This window comes from Nymphaea colorata, chromosome 5 (genome assembly GCF_008831285.2).
Source record: "Nymphaea colorata isolate Beijing-Zhang1983 chromosome 5, ASM883128v2, whole genome shotgun sequence".
Lineage (NCBI taxonomy): Eukaryota > Viridiplantae > Streptophyta > Magnoliopsida > Nymphaeales > Nymphaeaceae > Nymphaea > Nymphaea colorata.
In genome coordinates this window covers 3,610,233-3,637,664 of record NC_045142.1, presented here as the reverse complement: position 1 = coordinate 3,637,664, position 27,432 = coordinate 3,610,233, and the positions used below count along the sequence as shown (strand labels likewise).

General features: G+C 38.7%; 2 protein-coding genes across 7 annotated transcripts in view; both read left to right on the top strand.

Annotated features, from left to right (window-relative positions):
* Positions 1-27,432, top strand: part of LOC116254745 (transcription factor bHLH153-like) — a 46,575-nt gene that overhangs the window by 12,809 nt on the left and 6,334 nt on the right. Inside the window, exons 1-5 of one of the 6 annotated variants that reach the window (XM_050078056.1) lie at positions 24,356-24,629; positions 24,942-25,006; positions 25,174-25,272; positions 26,299-26,496; positions 26,604-26,658. In XM_050078056.1, the coding sequence (XP_049934013.1) occupies positions 26,457-26,496; positions 26,604-26,658 (95 nt within the window). In that variant the 5' untranslated portion in view covers positions 24,356-24,629; positions 24,942-25,006; positions 25,174-25,272; positions 26,299-26,456. Of the gene's footprint in view, positions 1-24,354; positions 24,630-24,941; positions 25,007-25,173; positions 25,273-25,967; positions 25,991-26,298; positions 26,497-26,603; positions 26,659-27,432 lie in introns of those variants that run through there. The other 5 variants (XM_031630303.2, XM_031630302.2, XM_050078057.1 and 2 more) reach the window with 5 other exon arrangements.
* LOC116254376 (uncharacterized) lies at positions 17,503-18,359 on the top strand. Its single transcript, XM_031629751.1, has 3 exons — positions 17,503-17,594; positions 17,695-17,981; positions 18,063-18,359. Exons 2-3 carry the CDS (start codon positions 17,703-17,705, stop codon positions 18,357-18,359), a joined length of 576 nt encoding a protein of 191 aa, XP_031485611.1. The 5' UTR covers positions 17,503-17,594; positions 17,695-17,702.

The window sequence follows — 27,432 nt, the reverse complement described above, 5'->3', positions numbered from 1 at the left end:
AGAGGGTGATACCATCGCTGTTCCCAACTGGTTTCTCTGTGCCAGCGCCAGCAAGCAGAAAATAACCGCATTAATCAGAGGAGAGCGGACTCAACCCTGATGACATCCGGCCTACCATAATAAGGATCGATTGAAGAAGCGCTCTGATACCATGATAAACTTGTAAAAGTGAAGAACAAAAAGAAAGAGAGGAAGAAATTTTCACACTCTGTATTCATGCCAACATATTTATAGTTGGCGTTACACAGTTTTGGGTAAGCCTCTCAATGAGATAACAGAGATCTTGTAGGGATTGGATCAAATTGATAAAGATGAACCAAAATTGTTGTGATACCAAGATTTTTGTTACCGAAAGTTTATCAGTTTAGATCTTTCCAACAGAGGGGTTCTGATGAGGCTGCTGAAATATGAAAACAGATTATGTCAGCGTGCGTAGTAGGCACACTGCCGGCACAGATCAAAGGTTTATAAAAATCCTTAGTTCTTACTGCTTTTCGCCTTCTGATCCGATGGAGGCGAGCCTCTTCCCGAGTCTCCTCTTGAATTGGCTGCTGTGGAAGGCAGAGTCACTAAGCAGGAGGAATAAGGAAGAAGCAACGTTGAAACATCGACGGGGGCATTTACACAAATGTAATTTGTCTGCACACATATACACGCAGAAACGAGTGAGAGAGAGAGAGAGAGAGAGAGAGAGAGAGAGAGAGAGAGAGAGAGAGAGAGAGAGAGAGAGAGAGAGAGAGCACCATTGTCTGCCTGGTGCTCGGGACCTGGGAACAAAATCTTATGTTCTTAGTTTTGCCCAATGTAGAGAGAAAAAAAAAAGATAGAAACTATGAAAATCTGACGGCGAATTCACAAACGCTGCATGTTTTTATCTTACCCCATATTTCTTTTCACATGATATACCTCACTAATTATGTAGTGAGGCTGTTTGTTCACCTAAGCTCTCTCTTTTGTCTGTCTTGATATGAAACATGAAGGGCTCTGAACCTCTTTCTTTCTATTGTTGCCTTGACATAAAAATCAAGAGCTCGGATCACGTGAAAACTTGATTATGAAAGCTTACTATAAACTTTCATTGTTGGGTCTTTTTTGGGCTCTTAACTAGAGAAAATGACTACCATTCATAGTTTCAGGGATTCTCTACTGTAGCTCAGGAAAGATTATTCAAATTTTTAAAAAAATTCATGCGCGGAATTATTTTTTCAACAGTTCAGGTCGACTTCAGAATAATGTTTCTGGAAACATTATTCCACCCAAAGGAGTGAAAATAAGTTTTCGGAGTTTCTTTTCGAACCGTTAGCGCACGGTCGCATTTCGCTGCCTCTTAGCTCACTCCTTTTCGAACCGTTAGCGCACGGTCGCATTTCGCTGCCTCTTAGCTCACTCGCCTCCTCATGGGCCGTGGCTTTCTTCCTGCTGCCACGAACCTTCCCCACTGGAAGGATTCCCTCGTCAGCTTCTTCATAAGGTGCGGGCTTTCACATTTTTACTCTCCCTTATTCTCTCATCTTTGCTTGCCTTTGTTGGTCCTGCCGCCGTTATTTTCATTAAAGAGAAAAGAAAAAAAACAAGAGGACAACACTCTCTCCGCCCCTTTTCCTTTGTTGACATTCGGTCTTGTCTTCCCCTCGACGCAGAGAACAGTGAGAGAATGGGAGCATTTTAGTTGGCCATTTCTTTTCGGCAAAGAACTTAGAAAAGAATGATTTATCCAACGCACATAAACTTCCCTACGAAAAGAAAAAAGGAATGCGGAAAAGCATTCCTGGCCGCCTTTGCCTTTGAAGAAAGAACTAAACAAATACGCTGCAATAGGCAAAGACTTTCTTCCTTGAGGTCATTTTCTCGCAGCGGCTGTGAAGGGTCGGTAGAAAGGTGTACAATGAGGCCTGCACCCCCGCTTTTTGCGCTCAAGAAGAGAAGCACGGAGAGGAAATAATCGTCCTAAAGCATGCTCATCTGAAATAAATCGGGGTTCTTTGGAAATAGAACGAGAGGGTCGGCTAAAAAGAACGCTTCAGGGCTTCAGAGAAAGAGTGTCGACCATCTGCCGCTTCGTTTTCGCCACTCGAGCTTTCTTTTTTTCCTCCGACAACTTAACAGCACCGCAAAATCTCTACCAACAGTTTTGAAGGATGGAAGAAGACGAGAACACCTCTTCAGTTATCCCGCTTAACCTATCTGGAACCTTTAGACAAGTATATGCAGTATTTAAAAAAAAAAAAAAAGTTTGCTCATCACTGCCGCGTCTCCATGAAAAAGAAAAAAATGTCGATCGCATTTTCGCAGGAGGACGCTGAAGAAAATGGAACGCCTTTGGAAAAAGATTTTTACGCGATCATATCCACTTCTTCCCGTCCTCGAACCAACCGAAGTTACCGAACAACAAATTCTCTTCCTTAAAAGGCGGAAATGTTGCAAGAAACTACTGGAACCTCACTCAGTTTACTTCCAGAAAACCCGCATTTTCAGCAGCAGCAAGAAACATGGCCGGCATCCTGTGCACGCGCAATCGACTGCTGGGACTACACCAAAGAAAACCTCCTCTTATTGAAGTAAGGAGAATGCAATTCTCAAAACGTAACAAACCAGCAAAAGCGAAACCGACTGCAATATGCATTGAAGAGTAAAACCTCTCCTCCAAGGAATCGCGAAAAATAAACGAAAAAGCCCGAAAAATATCCCGACCTACCGATCGCTTCCAGCAACCAGCTCCGAGTTATCTCATTCGCCGTCCGATAACCTAAACCACAGCAACTAACAAGTGCAGATACGTTTCTCTTCAAAAGACAGTTAGCGCAGATGAACTCGAAGAAACGCCGAACAAAAACGCGATCCACCGAGAACGGGCTACACCGAGCCCCCACAGATCTCTCGGAACCGAAATCTCAGCTTCCTTCCATCAAACAGCAGCAGAAGAACTCCATAAAAAGGCATCATCATCCACAATTCAAGCCCCGACACTCTTTAACTTCTTTCCCTAGCGTCTTCCTCCTCAAGCAGATGTAAACGAAACAAGAAACTAAGCAATGCGATCTACAGATAGCTAGCGAGTTCGAGATCTCGTACCTGAGATAACTCCGGCGGGGATCTCCGGCATTCTGGCGGGAATCCGCTGGGCGAGGCTCCCGAACGGAACGGAAGAAGAAAGAGGCGTGCTGGGAAAGCCTCCTGAGCTGAGGGGAGGGGTTTATAGGGTTCCGGTTGAGTGGAGGAACAAACAAAGGAGGTTGCATTGAATGGAAAAGAAGGGGGGCGAAAAGCGGCTTCAATGGAGGGCTCCTCATTTGGAGAAACCCCTCGCCTTCTCCATACTAACTAAAAGGGCCTCCGCCCGTTTCACGTCCCTGTCAGGAAGCATCTGGTTCAAAAGGATCTGATCATCTGGTAAATGGTTGCATAAAATGAGAAAGTATGGACTATGATCTGATCACATGTAAATGTAGAATCCTATGATCTAAATTTGGATTTCAAAATTCAAATCCGAGGCCGAGGCCGAGCACTGGAGAGATCCGGTCCAGGTCGGACTCCGTAAATGGAAGATGTGAACCAAGTTGTGGCGGTGCACATGCCTGCTTCTTGTGCATCCGCTGAATGACAGGGAAACCCCAAGCTGGAACGGTTTGACTGCCGCAGCTCACATGGAAAGTGCCTTCGCTCATGGCAATTAATAAATTTGAGATGATCAAATATGGACTTGAAGTTGGGGAGGTACACCAAATTGCATCCTCATCCAATTTAACTTGAGTAGCAGAAATGGGTTGAGCTTTCTTGGCATCAGTCTCAACCACAGGACTTTAGAAGGCTTGGCGGGGAATTGATTTACATGTATATATTTATTTGCATGATAGAAATGTTTTACTACCTTAGAAGTTTGAGGAATCTTTTATTTAAGACTCACATATTTAGGTGACATGTTAAACCCTGTTTTGAAACCAAAAAACATGGTCTTATCTCTAAACAAACGTTTAAGGCGTGTTTGGTAACATTCGAAACTAGGTTTATGGAAAAACTCAACATTGACTAAAAACATCAAATTTTGATGTATAATCTAAACACTATTTTTAAATATTTATTTTGTTATGTAAATAGTGCATTTTTACATATAAAAATTTGTGGATGAGTGCCTCTCCAAATTTTTTTTTTTTTTATCCGCAAGTGCCTAACAGCTCCATTTGAAAAAGCAAAACCTCTTAAATTGTGGCATGGCTATAAAGTCCTGTGGTTGAGACTGATGCCAAGAAAGCTCAACCCATTTCTGCTACTCAAGTTAAATTGGATGAGGATGCAATTTGGCGTACCTCCCCAACTTCAAGTCCATATTTGATCATCTCAAATTTATTAATTGCCATGAGCGAAGGCACTTTCCATGTGAGCTGCGGCAGTCAAACCGTTCCAGCTTGGGGTTTCCCTGTCATTCAGCGGATGCACAAGAAGCAGGCATGTGCACCGCCACAACTTGGTTCACATCTTCCATTTACGGAGTCCGACCTGGACCGGATCTCTCCAGTGCTCGGCCTCGGCCTCGGATTTGAATTTTGAAATCCAAATTTAGATCATAGGATTCTACATTTACATGTGATCAGATCATAGTCCATACTTTCTCATTTTATGCAACCATTTACCAGATCAGATCCTTTTGAACCAGATGCTTCCTGACAGGGACGTGAAACGGGCGGAGGCCCTTTTAGTATGGCCACATACTCGTTTCTGCCCAAGAGATCCCACCATAGTCAGGGTTTTCCAAACTCTAACACAAGCTTTTTATCCTTGCAATTTGGTGTCTGTCTCCCCCATGTCCTCTCCATTTATAATTTTTGTGAGGAGAGAACTTTTTTCTCATAATAGGTACAAAATTACATTTTATATGGAAAGTCGTGTCATGTACTAAATCAAGCCATTTCTTGAAATATTAACATTTTAAAGAGATTTTTGCTGTGAAACATTATTTAATTGATCAAAACTAATATCACGGTGATTCTAATTTCTGAATCTGAAATTTGAATGGAATAGCCTAAGAACTTTGTCCATGCATGCAAAATTTTTATCAATATTTGTGCACACAATCCCCATAAAATGACTACCAATATATTAAGAAAATAAAAAAAATATTTATATCTTTCTTATTTTATGACTGACGCGATATGGTAGAGTTTGATGCATGTCAACAGGTGCTTAGTTTTTAGGATTCCAATGTGATTTAGAACACAATGTGATTTGCATCCTGATACCTACAATACCTACAATATGCATTTGACTTTTTGGGCTAATGCTATGATATATATATCCTTATTGGTTACTCCTATTTATTATGTATATGTAATTTTTTAAGTATAAGTTTCATTTCTTACATATTATTCTGAGTATATAGATATTTCATCGTTAATATCCTTGATGTAGTTTCTTGAAAAGATACACAAGCACCAAATTTCACCTTTAATGTTTAAAAAACACCATATAGGCTTAAAGCATAAAGACCTCTGAGTTTCACACATGAACTGTCACAATTTCTCATTTCATCCTCTCTCACTTAAATTTTTGAAGAATTTTACTGTTTATTTGAGTGATAGTAGATCATAATTAAGTTATACCTATTTGTCAATATTTGTATAATAATAAAGAGTGGTGGTCGGCAAAGTATTATAAACTCTTTCATATGGTTTTTTGTTTTTTTTTCCTAAAGAAAGCTTTCTATGGCCCAAGTAATGCTTTTTATGTTGTTAATATATCAATTTAAAATGAAAGGAAGGCAACCCTTTACAAGCCTTTCCCGGAGTGCAGCAGAATAGGTCTCGGCGATGCCTCGGCAGCATCTCAGGCAGCCCTCAGCAGACCTTGTACCTCTACAATTTGCAGTTTTTGATTCATAATAAAATGTGCACATCTATTATTTCTGTCACGTTAAGAAGTTTATATTGCATTGGTCTTAAGCAAGATTTATATACATTGGTTTTCCATGCAAATTAACTAATTTTTCTTCTGATCTTAAATGGATAGAACGATTGATCACAAGATCCAAACATTAGTCAGACTCATAATTTTTGATAAAGACATATTTAATGTCAACTTCTAATACCCATTGCTTTGAACACGTTTGGGTTGGTGATCACTGAAAGGTGACAAAATCAATAATAATTAATAATAAACATAAGGTTGTCTTTCTAACAAAATGGGATAAGGAAAAAGAATAAATAAATATATATATATATATAAGACTTCACATATCAACCATGTGAAATCGTATATCATGTACCTCTGCAATTCCATAGCTAGTCAAATGAAATATTTTTACATGACAAATTTATGTTCTTTTTGTTTTTCTATCAATTTTCAATTACAGTGGATCAGACCGTCTTCATGAGTGAGCTGCCACACTGTGTGTGTGAGTAAAGCATGATGAAGGGAACATTTCTTGCTTTAGACAACATGGGTATAGATAATGATTTTTATCATATAATTAGCTAGAGATGTAGGACATCTAGAGTTTTTGGTTTCTTGGGTACAGATCAATTTTGACGCAATAGAGCTGTTTACATCCACAGAACCAACTCCGCCCATGTCCGATCGAACATAGACGTCAATTGGTTCATGTTTGGGACTCCAAAATGCTCAAAACCTCGGTCATAATGATAATTGTTCCTAAATCAATGGAGTTAAGGGAAGAGTATTATTTTCACTTTATATTTAATAATTTTTTTAAATAAGAAATTTTCCTGTAATGAAAATTCATGACAATGTTCTAGATTGGTATTAAAGCTAAACCATTTCACCAAACCAAATAATCAGATTGGAGCATCATTGAATCAAAGAGATTGCGTATATTTAATTAACAAAGTGAACAAAATCTAATGTTAACTCGACCAATGAAGACAATAATAGAATCAATAGTACGTTTCAGTCGATTCAGGCCTATCCATAAATTTGATACAAGTTGTGGAGGTTTCCGGTGCTAACCTCTACAGTGGCTCGGGTCTTCTTCCTCTGGCTGCGGCAGCAGATTCCATGGCGTGAAGATGGAAGGCTCCCTCTGCATGAAACTCAGCAGCCTTGGGTGCACCCATGCAGAGGTGGAGACGATTTTCTTCAGGGGTGGGCCGACAGCCCAATCTCTAGATGCGGGTAGGGCCAAACTAAATTCAAATCCAAAAATTACATAGCAGAATTTAAAAAATTTATTTTTTTCAATGTAATTTTTTTTTCATTGGCTAGGGTGGGGCCATGGCCTAGGCGGGCCTCCCCCTCCCCCCGCCCCTGCACCCATGTGTTTGTAAGCTGCAGGCACTCCCCCGAAGGGTCACCAACATTAGATATTCTCACGGCCCCAACCTACGGCATTGTCGGAGTGATCAGGTTACTACTGCATGGTAAAGGTTCACCGAACAATAAAGTGACTTGGGGCGCACAAGGAGGACTGTTGGGCGGGGAAGGCTGCATGGTGGTAGGAGTTTGGAGCAACTGTGTCATAGAGAGAGAGGCACATGGGCTTGACAGGAACATTGTGGAGCTAGAACCTGTCATATGCTTCTGTTGTTCCTTATATAAGAGAGGGAGAGAGGGAGAGAGAGAGAGAAATTATTGACATTATCAAAGCAAAAATAAACCCGACTTAGTGACTATTTTATAGGTGAACAACAAATTAAACTGCTAGTGGATGATTGATTGTAATAACAAAAAACTAAAAATTGCAGGAAAGATAATTCTTTGAGGGGGCGTTTGATATCTGAAAATTCATTTTTAAAGAGTTGAAATTTATCTTGCTACGTAGGTGTTGAGATCAAAAATACTAGTAAAAAAAAAAGAGAAAATTGAATCAATGAGTGGGTAGGTGCACACTCTTAGGTGTTTGACCATTAAGAATGACTTTGACCGCTGATTTAGCTCCTGAAAGTGAAGAAGAAATATCGACGGCGTGACGACGAAGTGACCAGCGCGACGCAAATGGTTGGACGGAGACGAATTTCAAGGAACTTAAGGGGAAGAAATTTGGTGGAACCTCATTCATTTTCAGAAGAATTATGTCACCTGCCGGCTGATTCCTGGTGGTGGTAGCTCTGCTTCCTCCTCCTCCATTTTTAATATCAGGAGAGTTGTGTCACCGACTACGTCGTTTGCTGAGCTTGGGATCATGGCTGGAGCAGTTCGCAGGCTCATTGTTCTACTTCTTTTCCTCATGGGGCTTGTTGACATGGTCGAGAATGTGCTGCCCATTTGCCAACCTTCAACCTACACAACTAACAGCACCTTCGACCATAACTTGCAGCGCCTGTTGGCCTCTCTCACAAACTACTACAACACCACAGTGGGCAAGAGCGGAGACCAAGTTCACGGCACCATCGCATGTCGGGCAGACATCGACGGCGATGTTTGCTAGATTTGTGCGGCCGATGCGACCTCTCAGATTGTCCGCTTGTGCCCAAACAAGAGGGAAGCTCTCCTTTCCGCCCACCATTGCATCATGTACTATTTCGATGCCAACTTCACCTTACCCGATTGGGTCGAGAACATTGCTCTTCCAAGCCCTGGAGCTATCCCTAATCCCAACCAATTCAAGCCGCAGCTCTCGTCTTTCCTTCAGAAACTCGCCGCCTCTGCCATCGTCAACCCTTCTGACCGCTTCTTTTGACTTTTGGGGCGACAAGTTCAGGTACGAGAACAAGACTATCTACGTGATGGTGGAGTGCACCCCGTTCTTGTCACAGGTTGCTTGCAGGTTGTGTTTAGAGGATGCCATTGTTCGGATGATGAATCGTTATGCAGAAAGTGTTGGAGGTGTCGTTTACAGTAAGGGTGTCTGCTACGTGAGATACGAAGCCATGATTTCTTTCTTTCCTCCTTTATTACAAACTATTGACCTCAACCGCGCCAATTACATCTCGAGAAACTGCTCTGCGGTGGCAACGATCAACATAGGATTCTCAGCTCAACGTCGTCCACCGGGACCTCAAAGCTGGGAATGTATTGTTGGATGAGCAGATGAATCCTAAGATTTTTGACTTGGGAATGGCAAGGAGTTCATGGCCAAGCAACTACCAGCACCGTTGTTGGGACATGGGACGTATTGCTTGAGGAGAGTTTGAAATTACCACTTGTCACTTTGCAGTGGTTTTTCTTTTTATTCAAAACTTCCATAATTCTGCATTGTCACCAAAGAGACGTTTGCTAGGTCACACACTGAGCTTCTTTTCCAAATAACTATTATAGTTTAGCTGTAGTGTCGGTCTTGATTCTGTCTTGTTTCATTGGTCTAAGTCCAGCTTCTGGTTTTCTAGAATTGCTATCCCACTTCATTGCTCACATCTTGCTATGCATGTTAAGTTTAAATTTAGCAAGTTATATCAAGTTTAAATTTAGCAACTCATATCAACTTTTATATTTAATTTACAAGAACTTGGCTTCAGTCTGTCTAATCTTGAGTTCTTGCTTATGTCAAAAAGGAATGCCAGTTTAAAGTTTTATACTAAAGTTGCAGGAGTCATTAAATTTGAATTATTGGACAAGTACTTAACTAGCACTACTTTTCTTTCAGTGGGTATATGGCGCCAGAATATGCTTTGGATGGCATCTTTTCAACCAAATCGGATGCCTACAACTTTGGTATTCTGTAAATATAATGTGAAACTATATCATGTGAAAAGCTGGGTACAAACAAATGAAAATAGGTAAAGACAGACTCTCCAACTGTAAATAAGAAGCAAAGAAATATCATATGCCATTTTTACGTTTAGCTTCAAAACGAGTCAACTATGACGTTCTTCAAATGTGGTGTTTGCTTCAAACATTGGATTTACAAACTAAGTTGAAACGGCAATCTGCCATTAATTAGAAATAGTAAGAAAGGCCACAAAGAACAAATAGATCATTGAACCACCCATGAGCCATCTATGGTCAACTCAAAACATAATTAAGCAAAAACATTAGTTCACTGAGTATTAGATTAGTGCAATATTGTGAAAAAGCAGTATTGGCGCCATATCAGTTTGCTCGCCGATATGGCGTATCAGCCAATATTCCAATATGTGTCGGTTCAAGTTCCTGCAATTTTTATGAATTCAAAATTTATTTATAATATTCTAAATTAACTATTTTATAAATAAAAGGAAGGGCCTGTATCAACCATGTGGTTCTATGAGCCAAGGGTCTCTTCTGTTTAGTGTACACTAAGCAAGTCAATCTTGAACCGATAGAAGCTTCAGGCCAACCCAAAACCTGAGTTTATTGAACCTTGGGCTGGTCCACCTCGACTCGATGCCCAAGGTTAAGTAACATCAAACGGATTGGACTTTACAAAGCCTTTAACCAGATTCCGGTCATTAATTTTCCGGCATGGTTCTTTTTCTATTGTCATTATATATTGTTATAATAATAATAATAACAAATAAATAAATAGAAAAACCCTAATAATACATATTTGTTATGTACATTTTTCAAAGTAAAGGAAAATTATAAAAACAATAATTTTAGAATTAAAAATTATTTATAAAATAACAAAATAGAGTAACACATGGACGTTCTATCTGATCAGCCTGCCATTTATTACTAATATTACTTAGCTATGATATATATATATATATATATATATATATGCCATTGCTTTTCTCTCTTATTTGAGGGCTGTCTTGGGCTTTCTGTGACGGTTATGTATCTATTTATTTTGGAACTGAATGTGTGACATGTTCCATAAACATGACTCATTTATAATGTAATTATTAGACGTTTGTCAATTATGTTTTGTATTATTTTTCATTAATATTGTATTTTCAATTATTGATTTGATATTAAAGCAAAAGCTATGCCTCACTTTATAAAAGGCTCAACGTCTAACAACAAGATCGGTTTTATGTCTCACATGACAAATCAAACGAGTTTGTAAGCATTGTTTGGATCCAAAATCACGTCTAGAAAGGAAAGCCAAGTTGCCTGATAGGAGGTGTTACTCTCTTCTGCCAATTTGGTAGAACCTCTAAAACTAACCAATGGCTCATGGGTAGAACCTCTAAAACATAATAAGCCGATATGAACAAAAGAGAACAATCATTTTCTTCTGAAAATTAAGGTAAATGAATTCTTGTTACAGCTCGAGACTGCAGTTCGGGCGCTTAACCTGGTAATATTAAACAATATATTTTTAATATAGAATAATAAATATAATTTGAGCATAATAAAATATAAAGTTATATATAAAAATTTAATAAAATAATATTAAAGACAAGTTATCTAGTCGAGTCGAACTGAGTTGGGTCAGTCTGGTCCGGTCCAGCCCAACACCCAATTTTGAGGCCTAAGCCTGGATCTGAATTGGGCCGAGTATTAGGCATTTGTCAGGTACCCGACCTAACCTAATGCCCAGTCCTACCAGTATTCTCATCATTCTTTTTTGTTTTTACATTTTTTTCATCTGATTTCATGCAATGTATATTGATAAGTTGCTTTACTTTGCTTCTTCATTACTGAAAGAAAAAAAATGGTCGGTCAACATTAAATGGTAACAACAATTAATAAGGATGAAGTTCTTAGGACATCTTTTTCGGAAATATGAGTTGCCAATCTATTGCTAACCTCAAAGTTGATCTACCGATATATCACAATTCGCTTGTGAAAATTCAAATCAGACAACTTAGAATGCATATTAAGAGAGAGAGAGAGAGAGAGAGAGAGAGAGAGAGAGAGATCTTAGTCCACTTATGTCAAGAATCAAACAGAACATTTAAATTACATGATAAGAGATTTTTTAAACATAATCTCAACATTATAGTATGACCATGATGATCAATTTTATATTGTTAAAGCCGTGCCTAAGATTTCCATGGTTCATCACCTAGGTTCAAGGAGTTTAAAAGATGAAGCTATCTGCGAGCTGAAAATTTTTGGCCAATGGGTAATTATTAAAAAAAATCTTAAACATATTAAAATGATCAAAGGGGGCAAATAATTAATGGGAAGACAGTATATGAATAAACAAATTTTTGGGATCCACCAAGAATTAGAGGGTAAGATGGTGATGGCAGTGATGACAACAAATTCTTGAGCTTTTTTTTTTTGGATCCATCATGGTAATTTCTTGATATATAAAACTGCCATCACCATCTTACCCTCTAATTCTTGGTGGATCCCAAGAATTTGTTTATTCATATACTGTCTTTCCATTAATTATTTGCCCATGCCTTTTGATCATTTTATTATGTTTAAGGTTTTTTTTTTTAATAATTACCCACTGGCCAAAAAATTTCAGCTTGGCCCCTGCAGTCTAGGCCTGCAGATAGCTTCATCTTTTAAACTCCTTGAACTTAGGTGATGAACCATGGAAATCTTAGGCACGGCTTTAACAATATGAAATTGATCATCATTGTCATACTATAATGTTGAGATTATGTTTGAAAAATCTCTTATCATGTAATTTAAATGTTCTTGTTTGATTGTTGACATAAGTGGACTAAGATATGTCTCTCTCTCTCTCTCTCTCTCTCTCTCTCTCTCTTAACATGCATTCTAAATTGTCTGATTTGAATTTTCACAAGCAAATTGTGATATATCCCATGTTGAGACACATGGTAAGCCACATGGCAATTCAAGGCAAGAAGCTCTCATGCAAGGCAATACACATGGCAACAAATATGGAATGCAATCAACGAGTGAAGGCAACTCGTCATTTGAAGAAAAGCATGACAACGGTAAAGATAAACCAAAGAAGGAAATAAGTGCTACACTTGTAAAGCCAAATAATGGCTTACCGTTGTAATATAATTCATATAAATACTATAGTGGAACCTCATAATATACACGATTGAGTGTATACATGAGAGAGAGGACGTAGGTGTTAATCACCTAACTTCTATACATCATAATTTCCATTCTTATTCCTCTCTCTTACTAAAATACCTAAGTTCTATTATCCCCTTCATCCAGGATATATATATATATATATATATATATATATATATATATCTGTGTGTGTGTGTGTGTGCGCACGCGCGTGCGTATATAAACCCTAGCTTTGCTAAACTAATCACGGATCGGATTTTGGAAGCCTTGTCATTGGAGCTACCAAAATGGGACTATGCTAGAAGTCCAATACAAAAAGTAGGGAGCCATTTAGATGGCATCTGATGATCTCATCTTCTTCCATCAAATTGTGTGGACTAAAAATTTTGACCTTGCTATATCTGGAAATTGGATTCAGTTTACATTTTAATTAAATTTCCCGTTCATGCTTTTACCATACTTTTGAGCTAGCAGTTTCATATTGTTCCTTGGCACATCAAATCTAGAGTCATTGACAATTGCCTCGTACCTCTTCAAACAAGCTAAGTGTTTTGTTTATCATTTCAGGCGCTAAGCATGCCATATGTTAATTACAAATCATCATTTTGAATTGGTCATGGTACAATAGTTACAAATAATGTTTTCGAGTTTTAAACGACTAGGTTTTCTGATCCAAGCCTCAGTTATGCAAATAATCCCTAACAGGGAATCTCTGTTTGTTTGATATTTCATATTTTAATTGCACATGTGCTCCTTGAGGTTCCGCTAGGCTTTCTTCCAGTGAATGAAGTTATAATATAGTTTGAAGAAGGAGTTGCCCTGGCGCAAAGTGTTGAATATGAATCGAAGGTGAAATGCTGCCTTAGGTGCGGGGTGACGACCCACTTTAGTTTCGCTTGTGAGGAATTGAAGCACCCCCCTCAGTAGATCCTGTTACAGTAGTAGATGGGAAGGCATGGATGACAGTTAAAAGCCCCAAACGCTGGTCCTTTGCCCGGACCAAAATGGTTGGTCCAGCTGAACAGGCCAACATATTTTCAGCCCTTCACAGTTTGCCCAAGAAGGAGGAGGGTGTTACTGCAGAAGAGGGAGGGACTAGTTATGAGCGGATCATTGAGCACACAAGAAGGAAACCGGTAGAGCAGGCCAAGAGCTACCTGCACAGGGCAAGGAGACTCATGTTGCAGTGGTGGAACATGATAGATTACATAACAAAGTGGATGCTCCCTCCGAATCTAAAATGACGGCTAGTGCGAGCAGCCTTCAAGTCCAGCAGAGTGTGGATTCTATGGCTATAGATGAGACTCATGATCAACCATATAGTGTCATGATGTCTCACAGGAAAAGCCCAATGGTGAAGAAACGCCAGTTGAAAAGCAAAGCTACTATCTCTTTTAAGAAGAGGTCCAGCAGCCTTCCTTGCACTTCCTCATGAACTTTAACGCCAGTTGAAAAGCAAAGCTACCCATATCGTTTATATCATCGATGTAGTTTCTCGAAAAGATATACAAGCACCAAATTTCACCTTTAATGCTTAGAAATCACCATATATGCATAAAGCGCAAAGACCACTGAGTTTCATACATGCACTTTCACACTTTCTCATTTTGTCCTCTTTCTCACTTCAATTTTTGGAGAATTTCATTGTTTATTTGAGTGATAGTAGATCATACTTAAGTTATTCATATTTGTCAATATAAGTATAATAATAAAGAGTGGTGGTTGGCTAAGTATTATAAACTCTTAGATAAAGCTTTCTATGGCCCAAGTAATGCTTTTTATGTTGTTAGGATATCAATTTAAAAAGAAAGGCGGGCAACCCTGCACAAGCCTTTTTGGGAGTGCAGCAGCATAGGGCCCGGCGACGCCTCAGCAGACTCTCGAGCAGCCCTCGGCAAACCACGTACCTCTGCAATTTGCAGTTTCTGATTCGTAATATAATGTGCCCATCTATTATTTCTGTCACGTTAAGAAGTTTATATTGCATTGCTTTTAAGCAGGATTTATGTACATTGGTTTTCATGCAAATTCACTAATTTTTCTTCTGATCTTAAATGGAAAGAATGATTGATCACAAGATCCAAACATTAGCCTGGCTCATTATTTTTGATATAGACACATTTAATGTCAACTTCTAATAGCTATTGTTTTGGACATGTTAGCTTCAGTGAGCGTTGGTGAACACATAAAGGTGACAAAACCAATAATAATAAATAATATACGTAAGGTTGACTTTCTAACAAAATGGGATAAGGAAAAAGAATATATATATATATATATATATATATATATATATATATATATATATATATATATATATATATATAGAGAGAGAGAGAGAGAGAGAGAGAGAGAGAGATCGCATATCAACCATGTGAAATCATAGATCATGTACCTCTACAATTCCATAGCTAGACAAAGGGAATGAAAATTTTATGAGATAAAACAGAATTAATGGAGACTCTTACATTGAGCAATAGTCAATAGAAATTGAGCAGATCTCTAGTTTTTAAAAAAGAAAAATAATGGAGACTCTTATTTTGTCTTGTGCATGCACTACAAAAAAAAACATGCATTCACAACATTAAGATCTAGGCAAAAAAAATTGCAAACTGATTTAATTTTTGCTAAATAAGAAATAAATAATTATGCAAGCAAAAACTAAATAAAGCAAGGAAAGAGAAGAAAAAGAAGAAAGGAAAAAGAGAGATGAAAATACCTAATATCGTATCTCCTGAAGTCTATGAAATAATTAATCTCAAGAAAGCTTTGCCTAGAAGAAAACCGATCATCAGTAGTTTTTTGGAACAAAAAACCAGATCTAGACCTTTCAAACTTAGCATAATTTTGGCCAACATGCTCTTTTCTACCCAGGAGAGCGCAACATAGTCAAGGTTTTCTCAACTCTAGCACAAGCTTTTTAGCCTTGCAATTTGGTGCATGGTCTCTCCCTTGTCCCTCTATTTATATTTGTTGTGAGGAGGGAACTTTTATCTCATAATAGCCACAAAACTAAATTTTGCATCGAACATACACTAAATCAAGCTATTTCCTAAAATATTGACATTTTAAGGAGATTGTTGCTTTGAAACATTATTTAATTGATCAAAACTGATATCACGATGAATCCACTTTCTTAATCCGAAATTTGAATGAATAGCTTATGAACTTTGTCCATGCATGCAAAATTTCTATCAATATTTGTGCACACAGTCCCTCTAAAATGACGACCAATATATTAAGAAAATAAAAAAAGATATTTATCTCTATCTTATTTTATGACTAACACGATATGGTAGAGTTTGATGCATATCAGTAGGTGCTTAGTTTTTTAGGATTCCAATGTGATTCAGAACACAATGTGATTTGTGTCCTGATACCTACGATATGCATTTGACTTTTTGGGTAAATGCTATGATATATATATATATATATATATATATATATATATATATATATATATATATATATATATATATATATATATATATATATATATATATATATATATATATATATATATATATATATATATATATATATATATATATAGATATATATATATCCATTATTGGTTACTCTCATTTATTATGTGCAAGTCAATTTTTAAGTATAAGTTTTATTTCTTATAGATTATTTTGAGTATATAGATCTTTCATCGTTAATACTCTATATGTAGTTTCTTGAAAAGATACACAAGCACCAAATTTCACTTTTAATGCTTAGAAAACACTACGTAGGGTTAGAGTGCAAAACCTCTGAATTTCACACATGTACTGATTTCATTTTCTCCTCTTTCTCACTTAATTTTTTGGATAATTTCACTGTTTATTTGAGTGATAGTCGATACTACTTGTCAATAGAAGTATAGTAATAAAGAGTGGTGGTCGGCTAAGTATTATAAACTCTTACAAATGGTTTTTTGTTTTTTTTGTTTTTTCCTAAACAAAGCTTTCTATGGCCCAAGTAATGCTTTTTAGTTGTTAGCATATCAATTTAAAATGAAAGGCGGGCAACCCTGTACAAGCCTTTCCCGGAGTGCAGGTGGAAGTGATCTTGGGACAGCATAGGGCTCGGCCACACCTCGGCAGCCTCTCAGGCAGCCCTTGGCATACCATGTACCTCTGCAATTTGCAGTTTCTGATCCATAATATAATGTGCGCATCTATTATTTCTGTCACCTTAAGAAGTTTATATTGCATTGCTTTTAAGCAGGGTTTATGTACATTGGTTTTCCATGCAAATGCACTAACTTTTCTTCTCATCTTAAATGAAAAGAACGATTGATCACAAGATCCAAACATTAGCCTCGCTCATGATTTTTGATAGACATATTTAATGTCAACTTCTCATAGCTATTGCTTTGGACATGTTAACGTCAGCGAGGTTTGGGGAACACACAAAGGTGACAAAACCAATAATAATAAATAATAAACGTAAGGTTGTCTTTTTAACAAAATGGGATAAGGTATATATATATATATATATATATATATATATATATATATATATATATATATATATATATATATATATATAGAGAGAGAGAGAGAGAGAGAGAGAGAGAAATCGCATATCAACAATGTGAAATCGTAGATCATGTACTCTGCAACTCCATGGCTAGTCAAAGTTAACGAAGAATTTATGAGATAAAACAAAATTAATTAGCAATAAACAAATAAACAATAAAAAGCAACAGAAAGATTGGAAGAGAGAGAAGCAATGGTCGAGAAGCAAACATACATGTCCTGCTGAAGAAGACGCAGCTGCCTTCCTTCCGTCTCGCTACAGTAGATTTCCACATGGCTTCCTCGTTGATATAGTTCCTAAAGGTCATTTGGATGTTGATCTTGATGTAACATGAAACAAAATGTATGCGCTTTCTGTTTTTACTTATAATTTTTTTTGTGGGCAAATGGATTTGTGCTGAAGAGTTTCCGATGTTGGGATCTTCGGAGGACAAATCGAAGATCCGACAGTTCGTAGACATCCAAGGCGACGGAGGAAGGTGCCGCGCCGCCCTCTACGACGTGCTCGGCCGATTTCTCGCCCAAATCTTTTTTCCGAACTCCGAAGTCCGCGCCCCGTTCGTCCAGAGGATCAACCGATCCGTCAAGGAGAATGCCGACGATTTCAAGGAGGCATCCAAGGACTTTGCCCAGGGCGTCGTCGCTTGGACTCGCCGTGGCGGCGCATGGCGCGCCATCATCGTCATTTCCGTAATCCATCGCCTCAATTCACTTTTTGTAGCTTACTCTTCGTGGGTATTGAGATTTTTTTGGTGTTCTTTTTCGGGTTAGGCTGGAGCGATTATTCTGGTGGGACTGACGGGATTGTTGGCGTTTACGATCTTCTTCTGCGCGGCCACCATTAACGCGCTTGTGATCTCTCTGCTGATGTCGCTAGCGGCCGCCGGCGGTTTTATGGCTCTGTTTCTTGCATGCGTGACGGCAATTTATGTTGGGGCCCTCTTTGTTGCCGTTTGCACCGTCTCTACGATCACATTCATCACCATCTTTGCCGTTCTGGTGACAACAGGTGATTCTCTGACCCCTAAAAGAGAAAAAGAAAGAATTACGTTTTTTTTTTATGCATGATGTGATCTTCATAATTGTGGAAATGCCAAAGAAGGGAGAAGGCTGTTGCCTGCATTTTGAGCTGTTGTACCTTGCTTCTGCATTTATCCGTTTCTACTTTCTTTGCTTTGCTTCCACAAATGGCGAGAGGAACTACGTGTTTTTATTCAATACAATCCGGCGGTGATTTTACTGATGGTCACAAAAAGGGAAATTATTTGATAAGAGACTACTTTGCTTTTTTATATTGATCTTTTTTCATGTTTGTTTCTCTTCTTTTCCGCAGAAAATTTTAGTTATTGACATTAATTTCTGCAATTTGGAGGTGTTCTGCTTTTTTCATTTAATTTTAAGTTGCTGTTCTTCCATGTGCCAACGAAATGAAGGTGGCAACTTATGGATTGAATCATATTAGGAAATTTTTCTTATTTAGAGGGAAAAAGTAAGTAAATGAAGGTGGCAATTCTTTTACAACTTTTGGTCTAGGAGAATTGGTTCGGCCACTGCATGGAGGCAAGCTTTTGGTTTGCATAATTGATGTCCTGATCATATTCACTAATAAGGTATACACAAACACAAGTCACATAAACACAAACAAATTCGAATTTTTTCATGTCCCTTCCAAATTATCTGAGATATTTTTTTCGTTTTCGCCAACCTAAAACCATAAACCATACACCAACTATGGGTCCGCAAGAGTAACAGTCCGGCTGTCAAGCGAGAAACTCATCTGCTGGAGCCCCGACAAATCTCATGCTATAAATTACTAAAAGCTTGAATCCCATAATTCCAATGGCATAAAATAAGCACCTACCCCTTCCTTTGCATTTCGCAATTTTCCCTCCCTTTGCACTTCATAATCCACTTTCCATCAAACAATGATGTTCCTCCTTACGGTAGGCGAGCATCAACCATCTTAATGATTTTTTGTAATCTTCTCATTTTCCCTGGAATTTGAACACTTATTAGATTCATCTATTCACTGGAAATGGAAATCGACGATCAGAACGTTTATTTATAATGCCAACCTACTTGAAGAACATCAAAAATCCAATTGGTGAAAGTTCTCCATACTATCCAAAATTTAGAAGGCATATTTCTTGAAGACCTTCTTGAACGCCTGCATTATACTGGCAATTTAGAATTTGAAAGACAAGGGAAAGACAAAATTTTGGAGAATCTATCAAATGGGACCCAAGAGTCCACTGTATCCCACGTTTGAAGGATATGATGAGTATAATAGTAGGGTGCATATATTATTTAAAGAAAAACAAATGGTTAAAGTGAATTGGTACTAGCTAATGAGAAATAACTAGAGTTACAGTCAATAGAAATTGAACAGATCTCTAGTTTTCAAAAGGAAAAAATAGTGGAGACTCTTACTTTGTCTTTGTCTTGTGCATGCACTACAAAAAAAAACATGCATTCATCAACACGTGTATATATATACATTCATCGATTAATGGAGCAGCTACAAAAGCAGCAACTTCTGCTTTGCTTTTTTGAGGGGATAAGAAAAAACTTTTGTATCTCTTTGTTAAGTCAAAAGGTGAGTACCCGACATAGCGACTATCTTACACGTGAACAACGAATTAAACTGCTAGCAGATGATTGATTGTAATAACAAGAAACTAAAAGTTGCGGGAAAGATAATTCTTTGAGTGAGTGTTCGATATCCAAAAATTAACTTTTAAATAGTTGGAATTTATCTTGCTACATAGGTGCCGAGAATGTTGCAGGAAAAATGTTTAAGCCCCAAAGGAATGACCTTTTTCCTTAATTTTTAACCCTTGATGTATGGTTGGAATTTTAAAGTTAAAACTAAAAGTATGAAAGTCAAATATACTAGTAAAAAAAAAAAGGAGAGAGAAAATTGAATCAATCAAAGGGTAGGTGAAAACTCTTAGGTGTTTGACCCATTAAAAGTGGTCTTGACCATTGACTTGACCCATGAAAGTAAAGAAAAAAAATAAAATAAAGTATTTTAGACTTTTACTATTAATTGACATGGTTCTATCATCCATTTTATTCAATTATCAAAGTTGACAAAATCGTGTCCCAAATGGTGAAACAAAACTCAAAATGTCATTTATAATAAGTACAACACCTCAAAAAAAGACTGTTTTGAAAGGACTGGATATGTGAAAAATAGTTTTGAATAATTAGTTTGATGTTTAGATGACACATTAAACTCATTTCTTTAAATACATATACGTAAAATTTGATTAAGGAATTTTTTGTTGCAAAAGTCAAACTATTGTTTTAAAATTTAAGTGAAGTCAAGACATAATTTTTTAATTTTTTTTTACATACGATATACTTATTGGTTGTTTTGTTGCAAGAGTCAAACTATAGTTTGAAAATTTTAAGTGAAACCAAAACATAGTTTTTTAATTTTTTTTATATACGATAAACTTACCAATAGTTTTGAAAGTACAACTATTAAGATTTACAAGATGAAATTAAATAATGACGAAATTTGTCAATTAGTTTTAACCATGGGTTTTTCCTTTGCGCTCAATTTCAGTTGACCTGATTTAAAATGAAACTCCCGCCCGTTCTTTTTTCTTTTACAACAAAGTATTTTTATTGGCTGCTAAGAGAGGTTATTGAAGATGATTGGCTCCTTATGTGTCGTTTCCTCTTCCCTACACCACCCAACAATAAAAAAGATTTTCTCATAATATGTACAAAACTAAATTTTGGTTCGCTTGGTTTCTATTAACAAAATTATTTGTATGGCTTTCACTTTTTTTTGCCATTTACACAACATAACCAAGATGGAGGAGATAACGTTCATAGAGGAGCCACATGTAGTGACGGGATTGTGATATAACTAGGGATGTCGACTTAGGGATGTCGACTGATTTGAGTTAGATCAAATATACCGTTTATCATATCTGATTTTTCGGATATTCATATATTCGTATTCGTATTAAGATTCGAATTCGGATGGGAAAAATTTTATACCATATTCGAATCCGACTTTAAAATCTACATCTGAATCCAATTTTTAAGTTTTACTTCAATCTGATATGAATCTAAATTTTAAGTTATATTCGATTCTGATTTGTAAGTTATACTTGATTTCGATTCAAATCCAAATTCTAAGTTATATCCGAATCTGTATATTCGAATCCAATACAAATCTAGTCCAAATTCGACTTTTAAGTTATATCTGGCGATGTTAGTGGTCGAGTAATAGCTAGTTGGCATCATCTTCTTTTAAAGAATCTGCGCATCAATTTTCAGAATTTTTGACGTTGTCAGACAGACATGACCGTGTGGCTTGGAGCTAGCATGCGACTGCGACCGTTGAATCCCTCGCTTCCCCCATTCCTGTCCACGAATTGAAATTTGAGGGCCATCTGGTGAATCATTTCGCCATTTCCCTTGTTGATTGTGCTGTGTTGGAGCTCCGTTGAGCTGGAGAGAGACGCTCCCCTGTTGCGGTAAAGCTGAGACGCTGCGGGGAATTCCTGAAGAGGCGAGCCAGCCCACATTCTTCACGCGATCCCTCCTTGGTGCTAAATCGAAGCTGAAACAGTCTAAAAGCAATAAATTAGTTTTCCTCTCTCTCTTTCTCTGCCACAAGCGATTCTGCAAACTGAAGGGGAAGTAGTTTCATCGATCTGTATCAAGATATTGGGAGCAGCGGATATGGAAAAAAAAAACGAAGCTGTCGTTATGTTAAAAAACTTACAGATATTGACTATGACTATACGTATGCATTTATCCAAATAAATGATTGGACGAAGACCATACATCTTTTATATATATATACAAAGAAAGAGAGAGAGAGAGAGATATTGATAAGCTGGGTCTGATCAAACCCGAATCAGAATCAGAAAATTGATAAGATCCGGTTACTACCCAAAACGTCGAGTAGGTTCTTCTAAGTTGGATTAGTTCAGAGATATGGATTTAATGCCACTTTGGTCATGATGATTTGACCCGTTCTTGGAAGTTAATTGCCCCACTCTTAATTAGATCTTGTTGAGGCTGTTCGATTAATGGAGCGGCTACAAAAGCAGCAACTTCTGCTTTGCTTTTTGAGGGGATAAAGGAAAAACTTTTGTATCTCTTTATTAAGTCAAAAGGTCAGTACCTGACAAAAGTTTTTCTTGTTAGGGGCCATTTTCAAGAAGCTATTATTTCGGAGTTGTAGATTTGTGGCGAAATTTTTGGCTGGAAGGAAAATATTTGCCTTAAACCAAAAGAGCCTTTCAGAAGATTGAAACTCATCCTGATGGGACTCATATTGATGAGACCACTTTTAGAAATGATAATCTGTGTAGCAAGTGGATCATCAAATATAAACTTTGATTTGAATCATATCGACAGTTTAATGCAGACTTCGCACAGGTGGTTTGCATGTAGAGCTTCTCGGATGCTGGAGAGAGAGTTAGAGAGGAACTGGTTTTTTCACCTCTTTATGTGCTTCTCTTTCACTTAATTTTTAGCTCTCTTTTTTTTCTCTCTCTCTTTTTCTTCTTGAGAACCACTTTTCCCCTTTCAAAATGTTCAATCTTAAAGAAGAATAAGAGTCCTAAACTTAATTTACACACACTCAAAATGAAAATCGGTCACCAACTAGGCCCCACTTCAAGCAAATATCACTGGTTTGAGTTCCATAGGGAAGCATTCATAGGCACTTCCTATGCTCAGAGTTCTACTCGGCCGGATAAGCGACAAGGAGTTTTGTGTATTGGATCTGGATTTCTATCCATCTACCGCTGCCAAAGGAAGAACCGTATTACTTCTTAGAAGGAGTACTACTTAGAGAAATAGCCATCTATTGTTGCTAATGCTTTTACGTTTTAAAATTTTTGAAACTTATCTGGAAGTGTGTTCAGTCATGGTTCCGTTTTAAACATCCAACTTCATATACTATTTAGGGGTTGTAGGTTCAACCTCCCAACACCACAGTCCTGGCAGTTTCCTACAAAAACTGAACTTGTTTTTGCATATACTTCTTTTATATCCTTGATTTCTTATCTTAAAACAAAAACTGAAGTCTATTTCTTTTATATCAACTCACTTGGGTTTGGACTTATAAACTTCAACTCAAAGGAGGTCAAGAGTTCAATATCGGGACCGGTTATAAGGACATTGTCCGCGGCCTAGAATAGGCTGGGCTTGATTAAATATGCTTGAAGGGGGGTGGAGGCGGACTCATGGCTCATGACCCGCACGTCTGGTGGGCCAGGGGTCCGCTGTGAGGGCTCAACGCATGGAGCTCAGCTCTCCCTTTTACAGAAGCAACTGGGCTCTAAGAATCAGCGGCCACGTGTCGGAATAAATTTGCGAGTTCATTCACTTAATGCATCTATATCTAAGGAAATAACAATGTCATGAAGATGGTTGGCATACTAACGCTAAAAGCAGTCATAGTGAAACAAATTAAGAACTAAACACCATGTTTCTTGTTCAAAGTGGACCCAGAGAACTACTTAGGGTTCCTTTTTTGGATCGGTGTAGATATGGCTCCAGAACGAGCCGAGCCGACTTGGGTGGCTCAACTCAAACTCGCGCCAAAAAACTTGGCCCCTGGACGACTCGTTTATAAATGAGCCAAGTTCAAGCTTACAAAAATACTCGAAACGATAAGCAAATCGAGTTCGACTTTCAAGAATTTGACTTGACTTGCAAACTGGTACCAACAGAATCCATTGTTTTCTTTCGAGTTGTAAGTATAACGAGTTACACGGGATACACTTGGGGAATTGATTTAAAAGTCTTGAATCCGAAGTCTACACCAGTTTCGAGCGAGAAAAAGGATTCAGCTATTGGAAAGGCATTTCCAGTTCAAGTTTAACTCGAGCTAACCCCAACAAACCAAAGCATGCACAGGCCCTAGAAGCAAATGTAACCTGAAACAGAATGATCGGGTCGAATGTCGAGCCAATGGGGGTTAAGTACCGAGGGCTGGAGGGAGGAAGTGGGGCCGGATCGATCTCTCCCTGACAGGGACGTGAAACGGGCGGAGGCCCTTTTAGCATGGAGAAGGCGAGGGGTTTCTCCAAATGAGGAGCCCCGCATTGAAGGCGCCTTCCGCCCCAGGGTGATCCTTCCGCTCCCCCGGGCGCAACGGCCACCCCATCGCTCCCATTCAATTCAACCTCCTTGAGGCAAAGAGTTTGTTCCCCCACTCAACCGGAACCCTATAAACCCCTCCCCTCAGCTCAGGAGGCTTTCCCAGCACGCCTCTTTCTTCTTCCGTTCCGTTCGGGAGCCTCGCCCAGCGGATTCCCGCCAGAATGCCGGAGATCCCCGCCGGAGTTGTCTCAGGTACGAGATCTCGAACTCGCTAGCTATCGGTAGATCGCATTGCTTAGTTTCTTGTTTCGTTTACATCTGCTTGAGGAGGAAGACGCTAGGGAAAGAAGTTAAAGAGTGTCGGGGCTTGAATTGTGGATGATGATGCCTTTTTATGGAGTTCTTCTGCTGCTGTTTGATGGAAGGAAGCTGAGATTTCGGTTCCGAGAGATCTGTGGGGGCTCGGTGTAGCCCGTTCTCGGTGGATCGCGTTTTTGTTCGGCGTTTCTTCGAGTTCATCTGCGCTAACTGTCTTTTGAACAGAAACGTATCTGCACTTGTTAGTTTCTGTGGTTTAGGTTATCGGACGGCGAATGAGAGAACTCGGAGCTGGTTGCTGGAAGCGATCGGTAGGTCGGGATATTTTTCGGGCTTTTTCGTTTATTTTTCGCGATTGCTTGGAGGAGAGGTTTTACTCTTCAATGCATATTGCAGTCGGTTTCGCTTTTGCTGGTTTGTTACGTTTTGAGAATTGCATTCTCCTTACTTCAATAAGAGGAGGTTTTCTTTGGTGTAGTCCCAGCAGTCGATTGCGCGTGCTAATTTCCGACAGGATGCCGGCCATGTTTCTTGCTGCTGCTGAAAATGCGGGTTTTCTGGAAGTAAACTGAGTGAGGTTCAAGTAGTTTCTTGCAACATTTCCGCCTTTTAAGGAAGAGAATTTGTCGCTCGGTAACTTCAGTTTGTTCGAGGACGGGAAGAAGTGGATATGATCGCGTAAATTTTTTTTTCCGAAGGCGTTCCATTTTCTTCAGCGTCCTCCTGCGAAAATGCGATCGACATTTTTTTCTTTTTCATGGAGACGCGGCAGTGATGAGCAAACTTTCTTTTTTTTTTTTTAAATACTGCATATAATTGTCTAAAGGTTCCAGATAGGTTAAGCGGGATAACTGAAGAGATGTTCTCGTCTTCTTCCATCCTTCAAAACTGTTGGTTTCCAAAGAACCCCGATTTATTTCAGATGAGCATGCTTTAGGAAGATTATTTCCTCTCCGTGCTTCTCTTCTTGAGCGCAAAAAGTGGGGGTGCAGGCCTCATTGTACACTTTCTCCCGACTCTTCAAAGCCGCTGCGAGAAAATGACCCCAAGGAAGAAAGTCTTTGCCATTGCAGAGTATTTGTTTAGTTATTTCTTCAAAGGCAAAGGCGGGCAGGAATGCTTTTCCGCCTTCCTTTTTTCTTTTCGTTGGGAAGTTTCTCTGCGTTGGATAAAGCATTCTTTTCTAAGTTCTTTGCTGAAAAGGAATGGCCACGGAAAATGCTCCCGTTCTCTCACTGTTCTGTGCGTCGAGGGGAAGACAAGACCGCGTACCGTCTTTTCTGCAATTTCTGCCGGTTCGTAACAAAGCACTCCTGCGTCATTTACATCGCAATAGTGTCGGTGGGAAACACAGACGTGATATCGTGAGGACGTTGTGGAGTACCTAACTATCCTCTTGAATACCACACTTTCTTCTTCGCCAGATTTTCCCCTCTCGACGTCTTAGACTGGTTCTCTCCCCCTCTCTCTTTCTCAGTGCGAGTTTCTTAGCTGTTTCCGTTCCGCCGTGATATTCCAATGTTTCAATGCTTTCTTTTTTTCTCCTTTTGCTCCTTTATTTTCCTTTTGCAGGACTGTGAGGAATTTTATTTTCCTTTTACAGGACTGTGAGGAATGAGAATCATGTGCGTCTACTTTGGTTTCTAAAAGGACCGTGCTCCGAGCTCAGAACGCAAGGATCGAGTCAGCGGATTTGCGGCTTTTTTCTCTGTACAAGCTTACAATCTCTCCACTCTTTTTGCAAACCTCACTCCTCCAACGATGAGAAAGTCGCAGTTCCCTCTATCTTTATGCAGCTACGGTAAAACAAGTCCTCATCTTCCCTCTTCATACTTCTTTTGCCCATGGCGAATCACTTGCAGGCAATGTTTTGGTCTGAACCTTCTTTGTTTCGGTTGTCTGCAAAAGGTTCCAGCGACGTACCGATGCCGAACGCCCGAGCTTCCGCAGGGCCTGAGCTACCGTACGTACACTTCTGTCGCCTTTGCCCTACGTGACTCTCCGTCCTCCTCCCTCGCTTTTGTGAATTTCTTCTTCAAAATGAAACCTAGATAAGCATGTGATTTATTTGATTAAGAATTCCATCAAATTCATTAAAAAACCTTTTAAAACTAATTTGCTTAACCTGAGGGACGGAATACCTCGGTTGCTTATCGCCACCAAGAAGTCCGAAGATTCAAAATCCAACCATCGTATCACCTAATAAGTTTAGTGTAAAAGTTCCAACCGCAAGTAAATAACCCACTTAAATCCTAGGAGCTTTTAGCTCACTATTCTTATCTTAACAGTGAAAACATAACCTGTACGTATGCTCGATGGACCAGTTTTTGCAGTGGGGAGGGCCGTGTCAGATGCCAATTTATTTTCATGAGCATTTTAAGTATAACTTGTATATAGACTTGGTTGATGTTTGGCCATGAGTTGAATATCATTCTATCTATAACAAAAAGTTTGGAAATAATAGTTACAGTTTTGTCTTTGCACTCCTTAGGGTTTAGTCCTACATTTTCCCCTTCCAGAGAACGCTTGCTGGGGGGTCCACATTTTTTCCTTCAACTTATTTGCGAAAAACCTCAATTTTTTTTTGAAGACTATTATACATGTTAGCATCCCATCTGTGGTATGCACTCCATTGACGCCTGCAGGTGAAGATAGCTGTCACTTTGGTCCGCAGTGTAAAGCCCAGGTTGAGTCGAAAACAAACTCGAAAATTTTGACCTAGTGAGGGCGGCCGTGA

Coding starts and splice junctions, on each gene's coding strand:
- LOC116254376 (XM_031629751.1), top strand. CDS start 17,703: ATGTTGGGATCTTCGGAGGACAAATCGAAGATCCGACAGTTCGTAGAC. Junction 17,982..18,062: donor GCGCCATCATCGTCATTTCC/GTAATCCATCGC, acceptor TTTTCGGGTTAG/GCTGGAGCGATTATTCTGGT.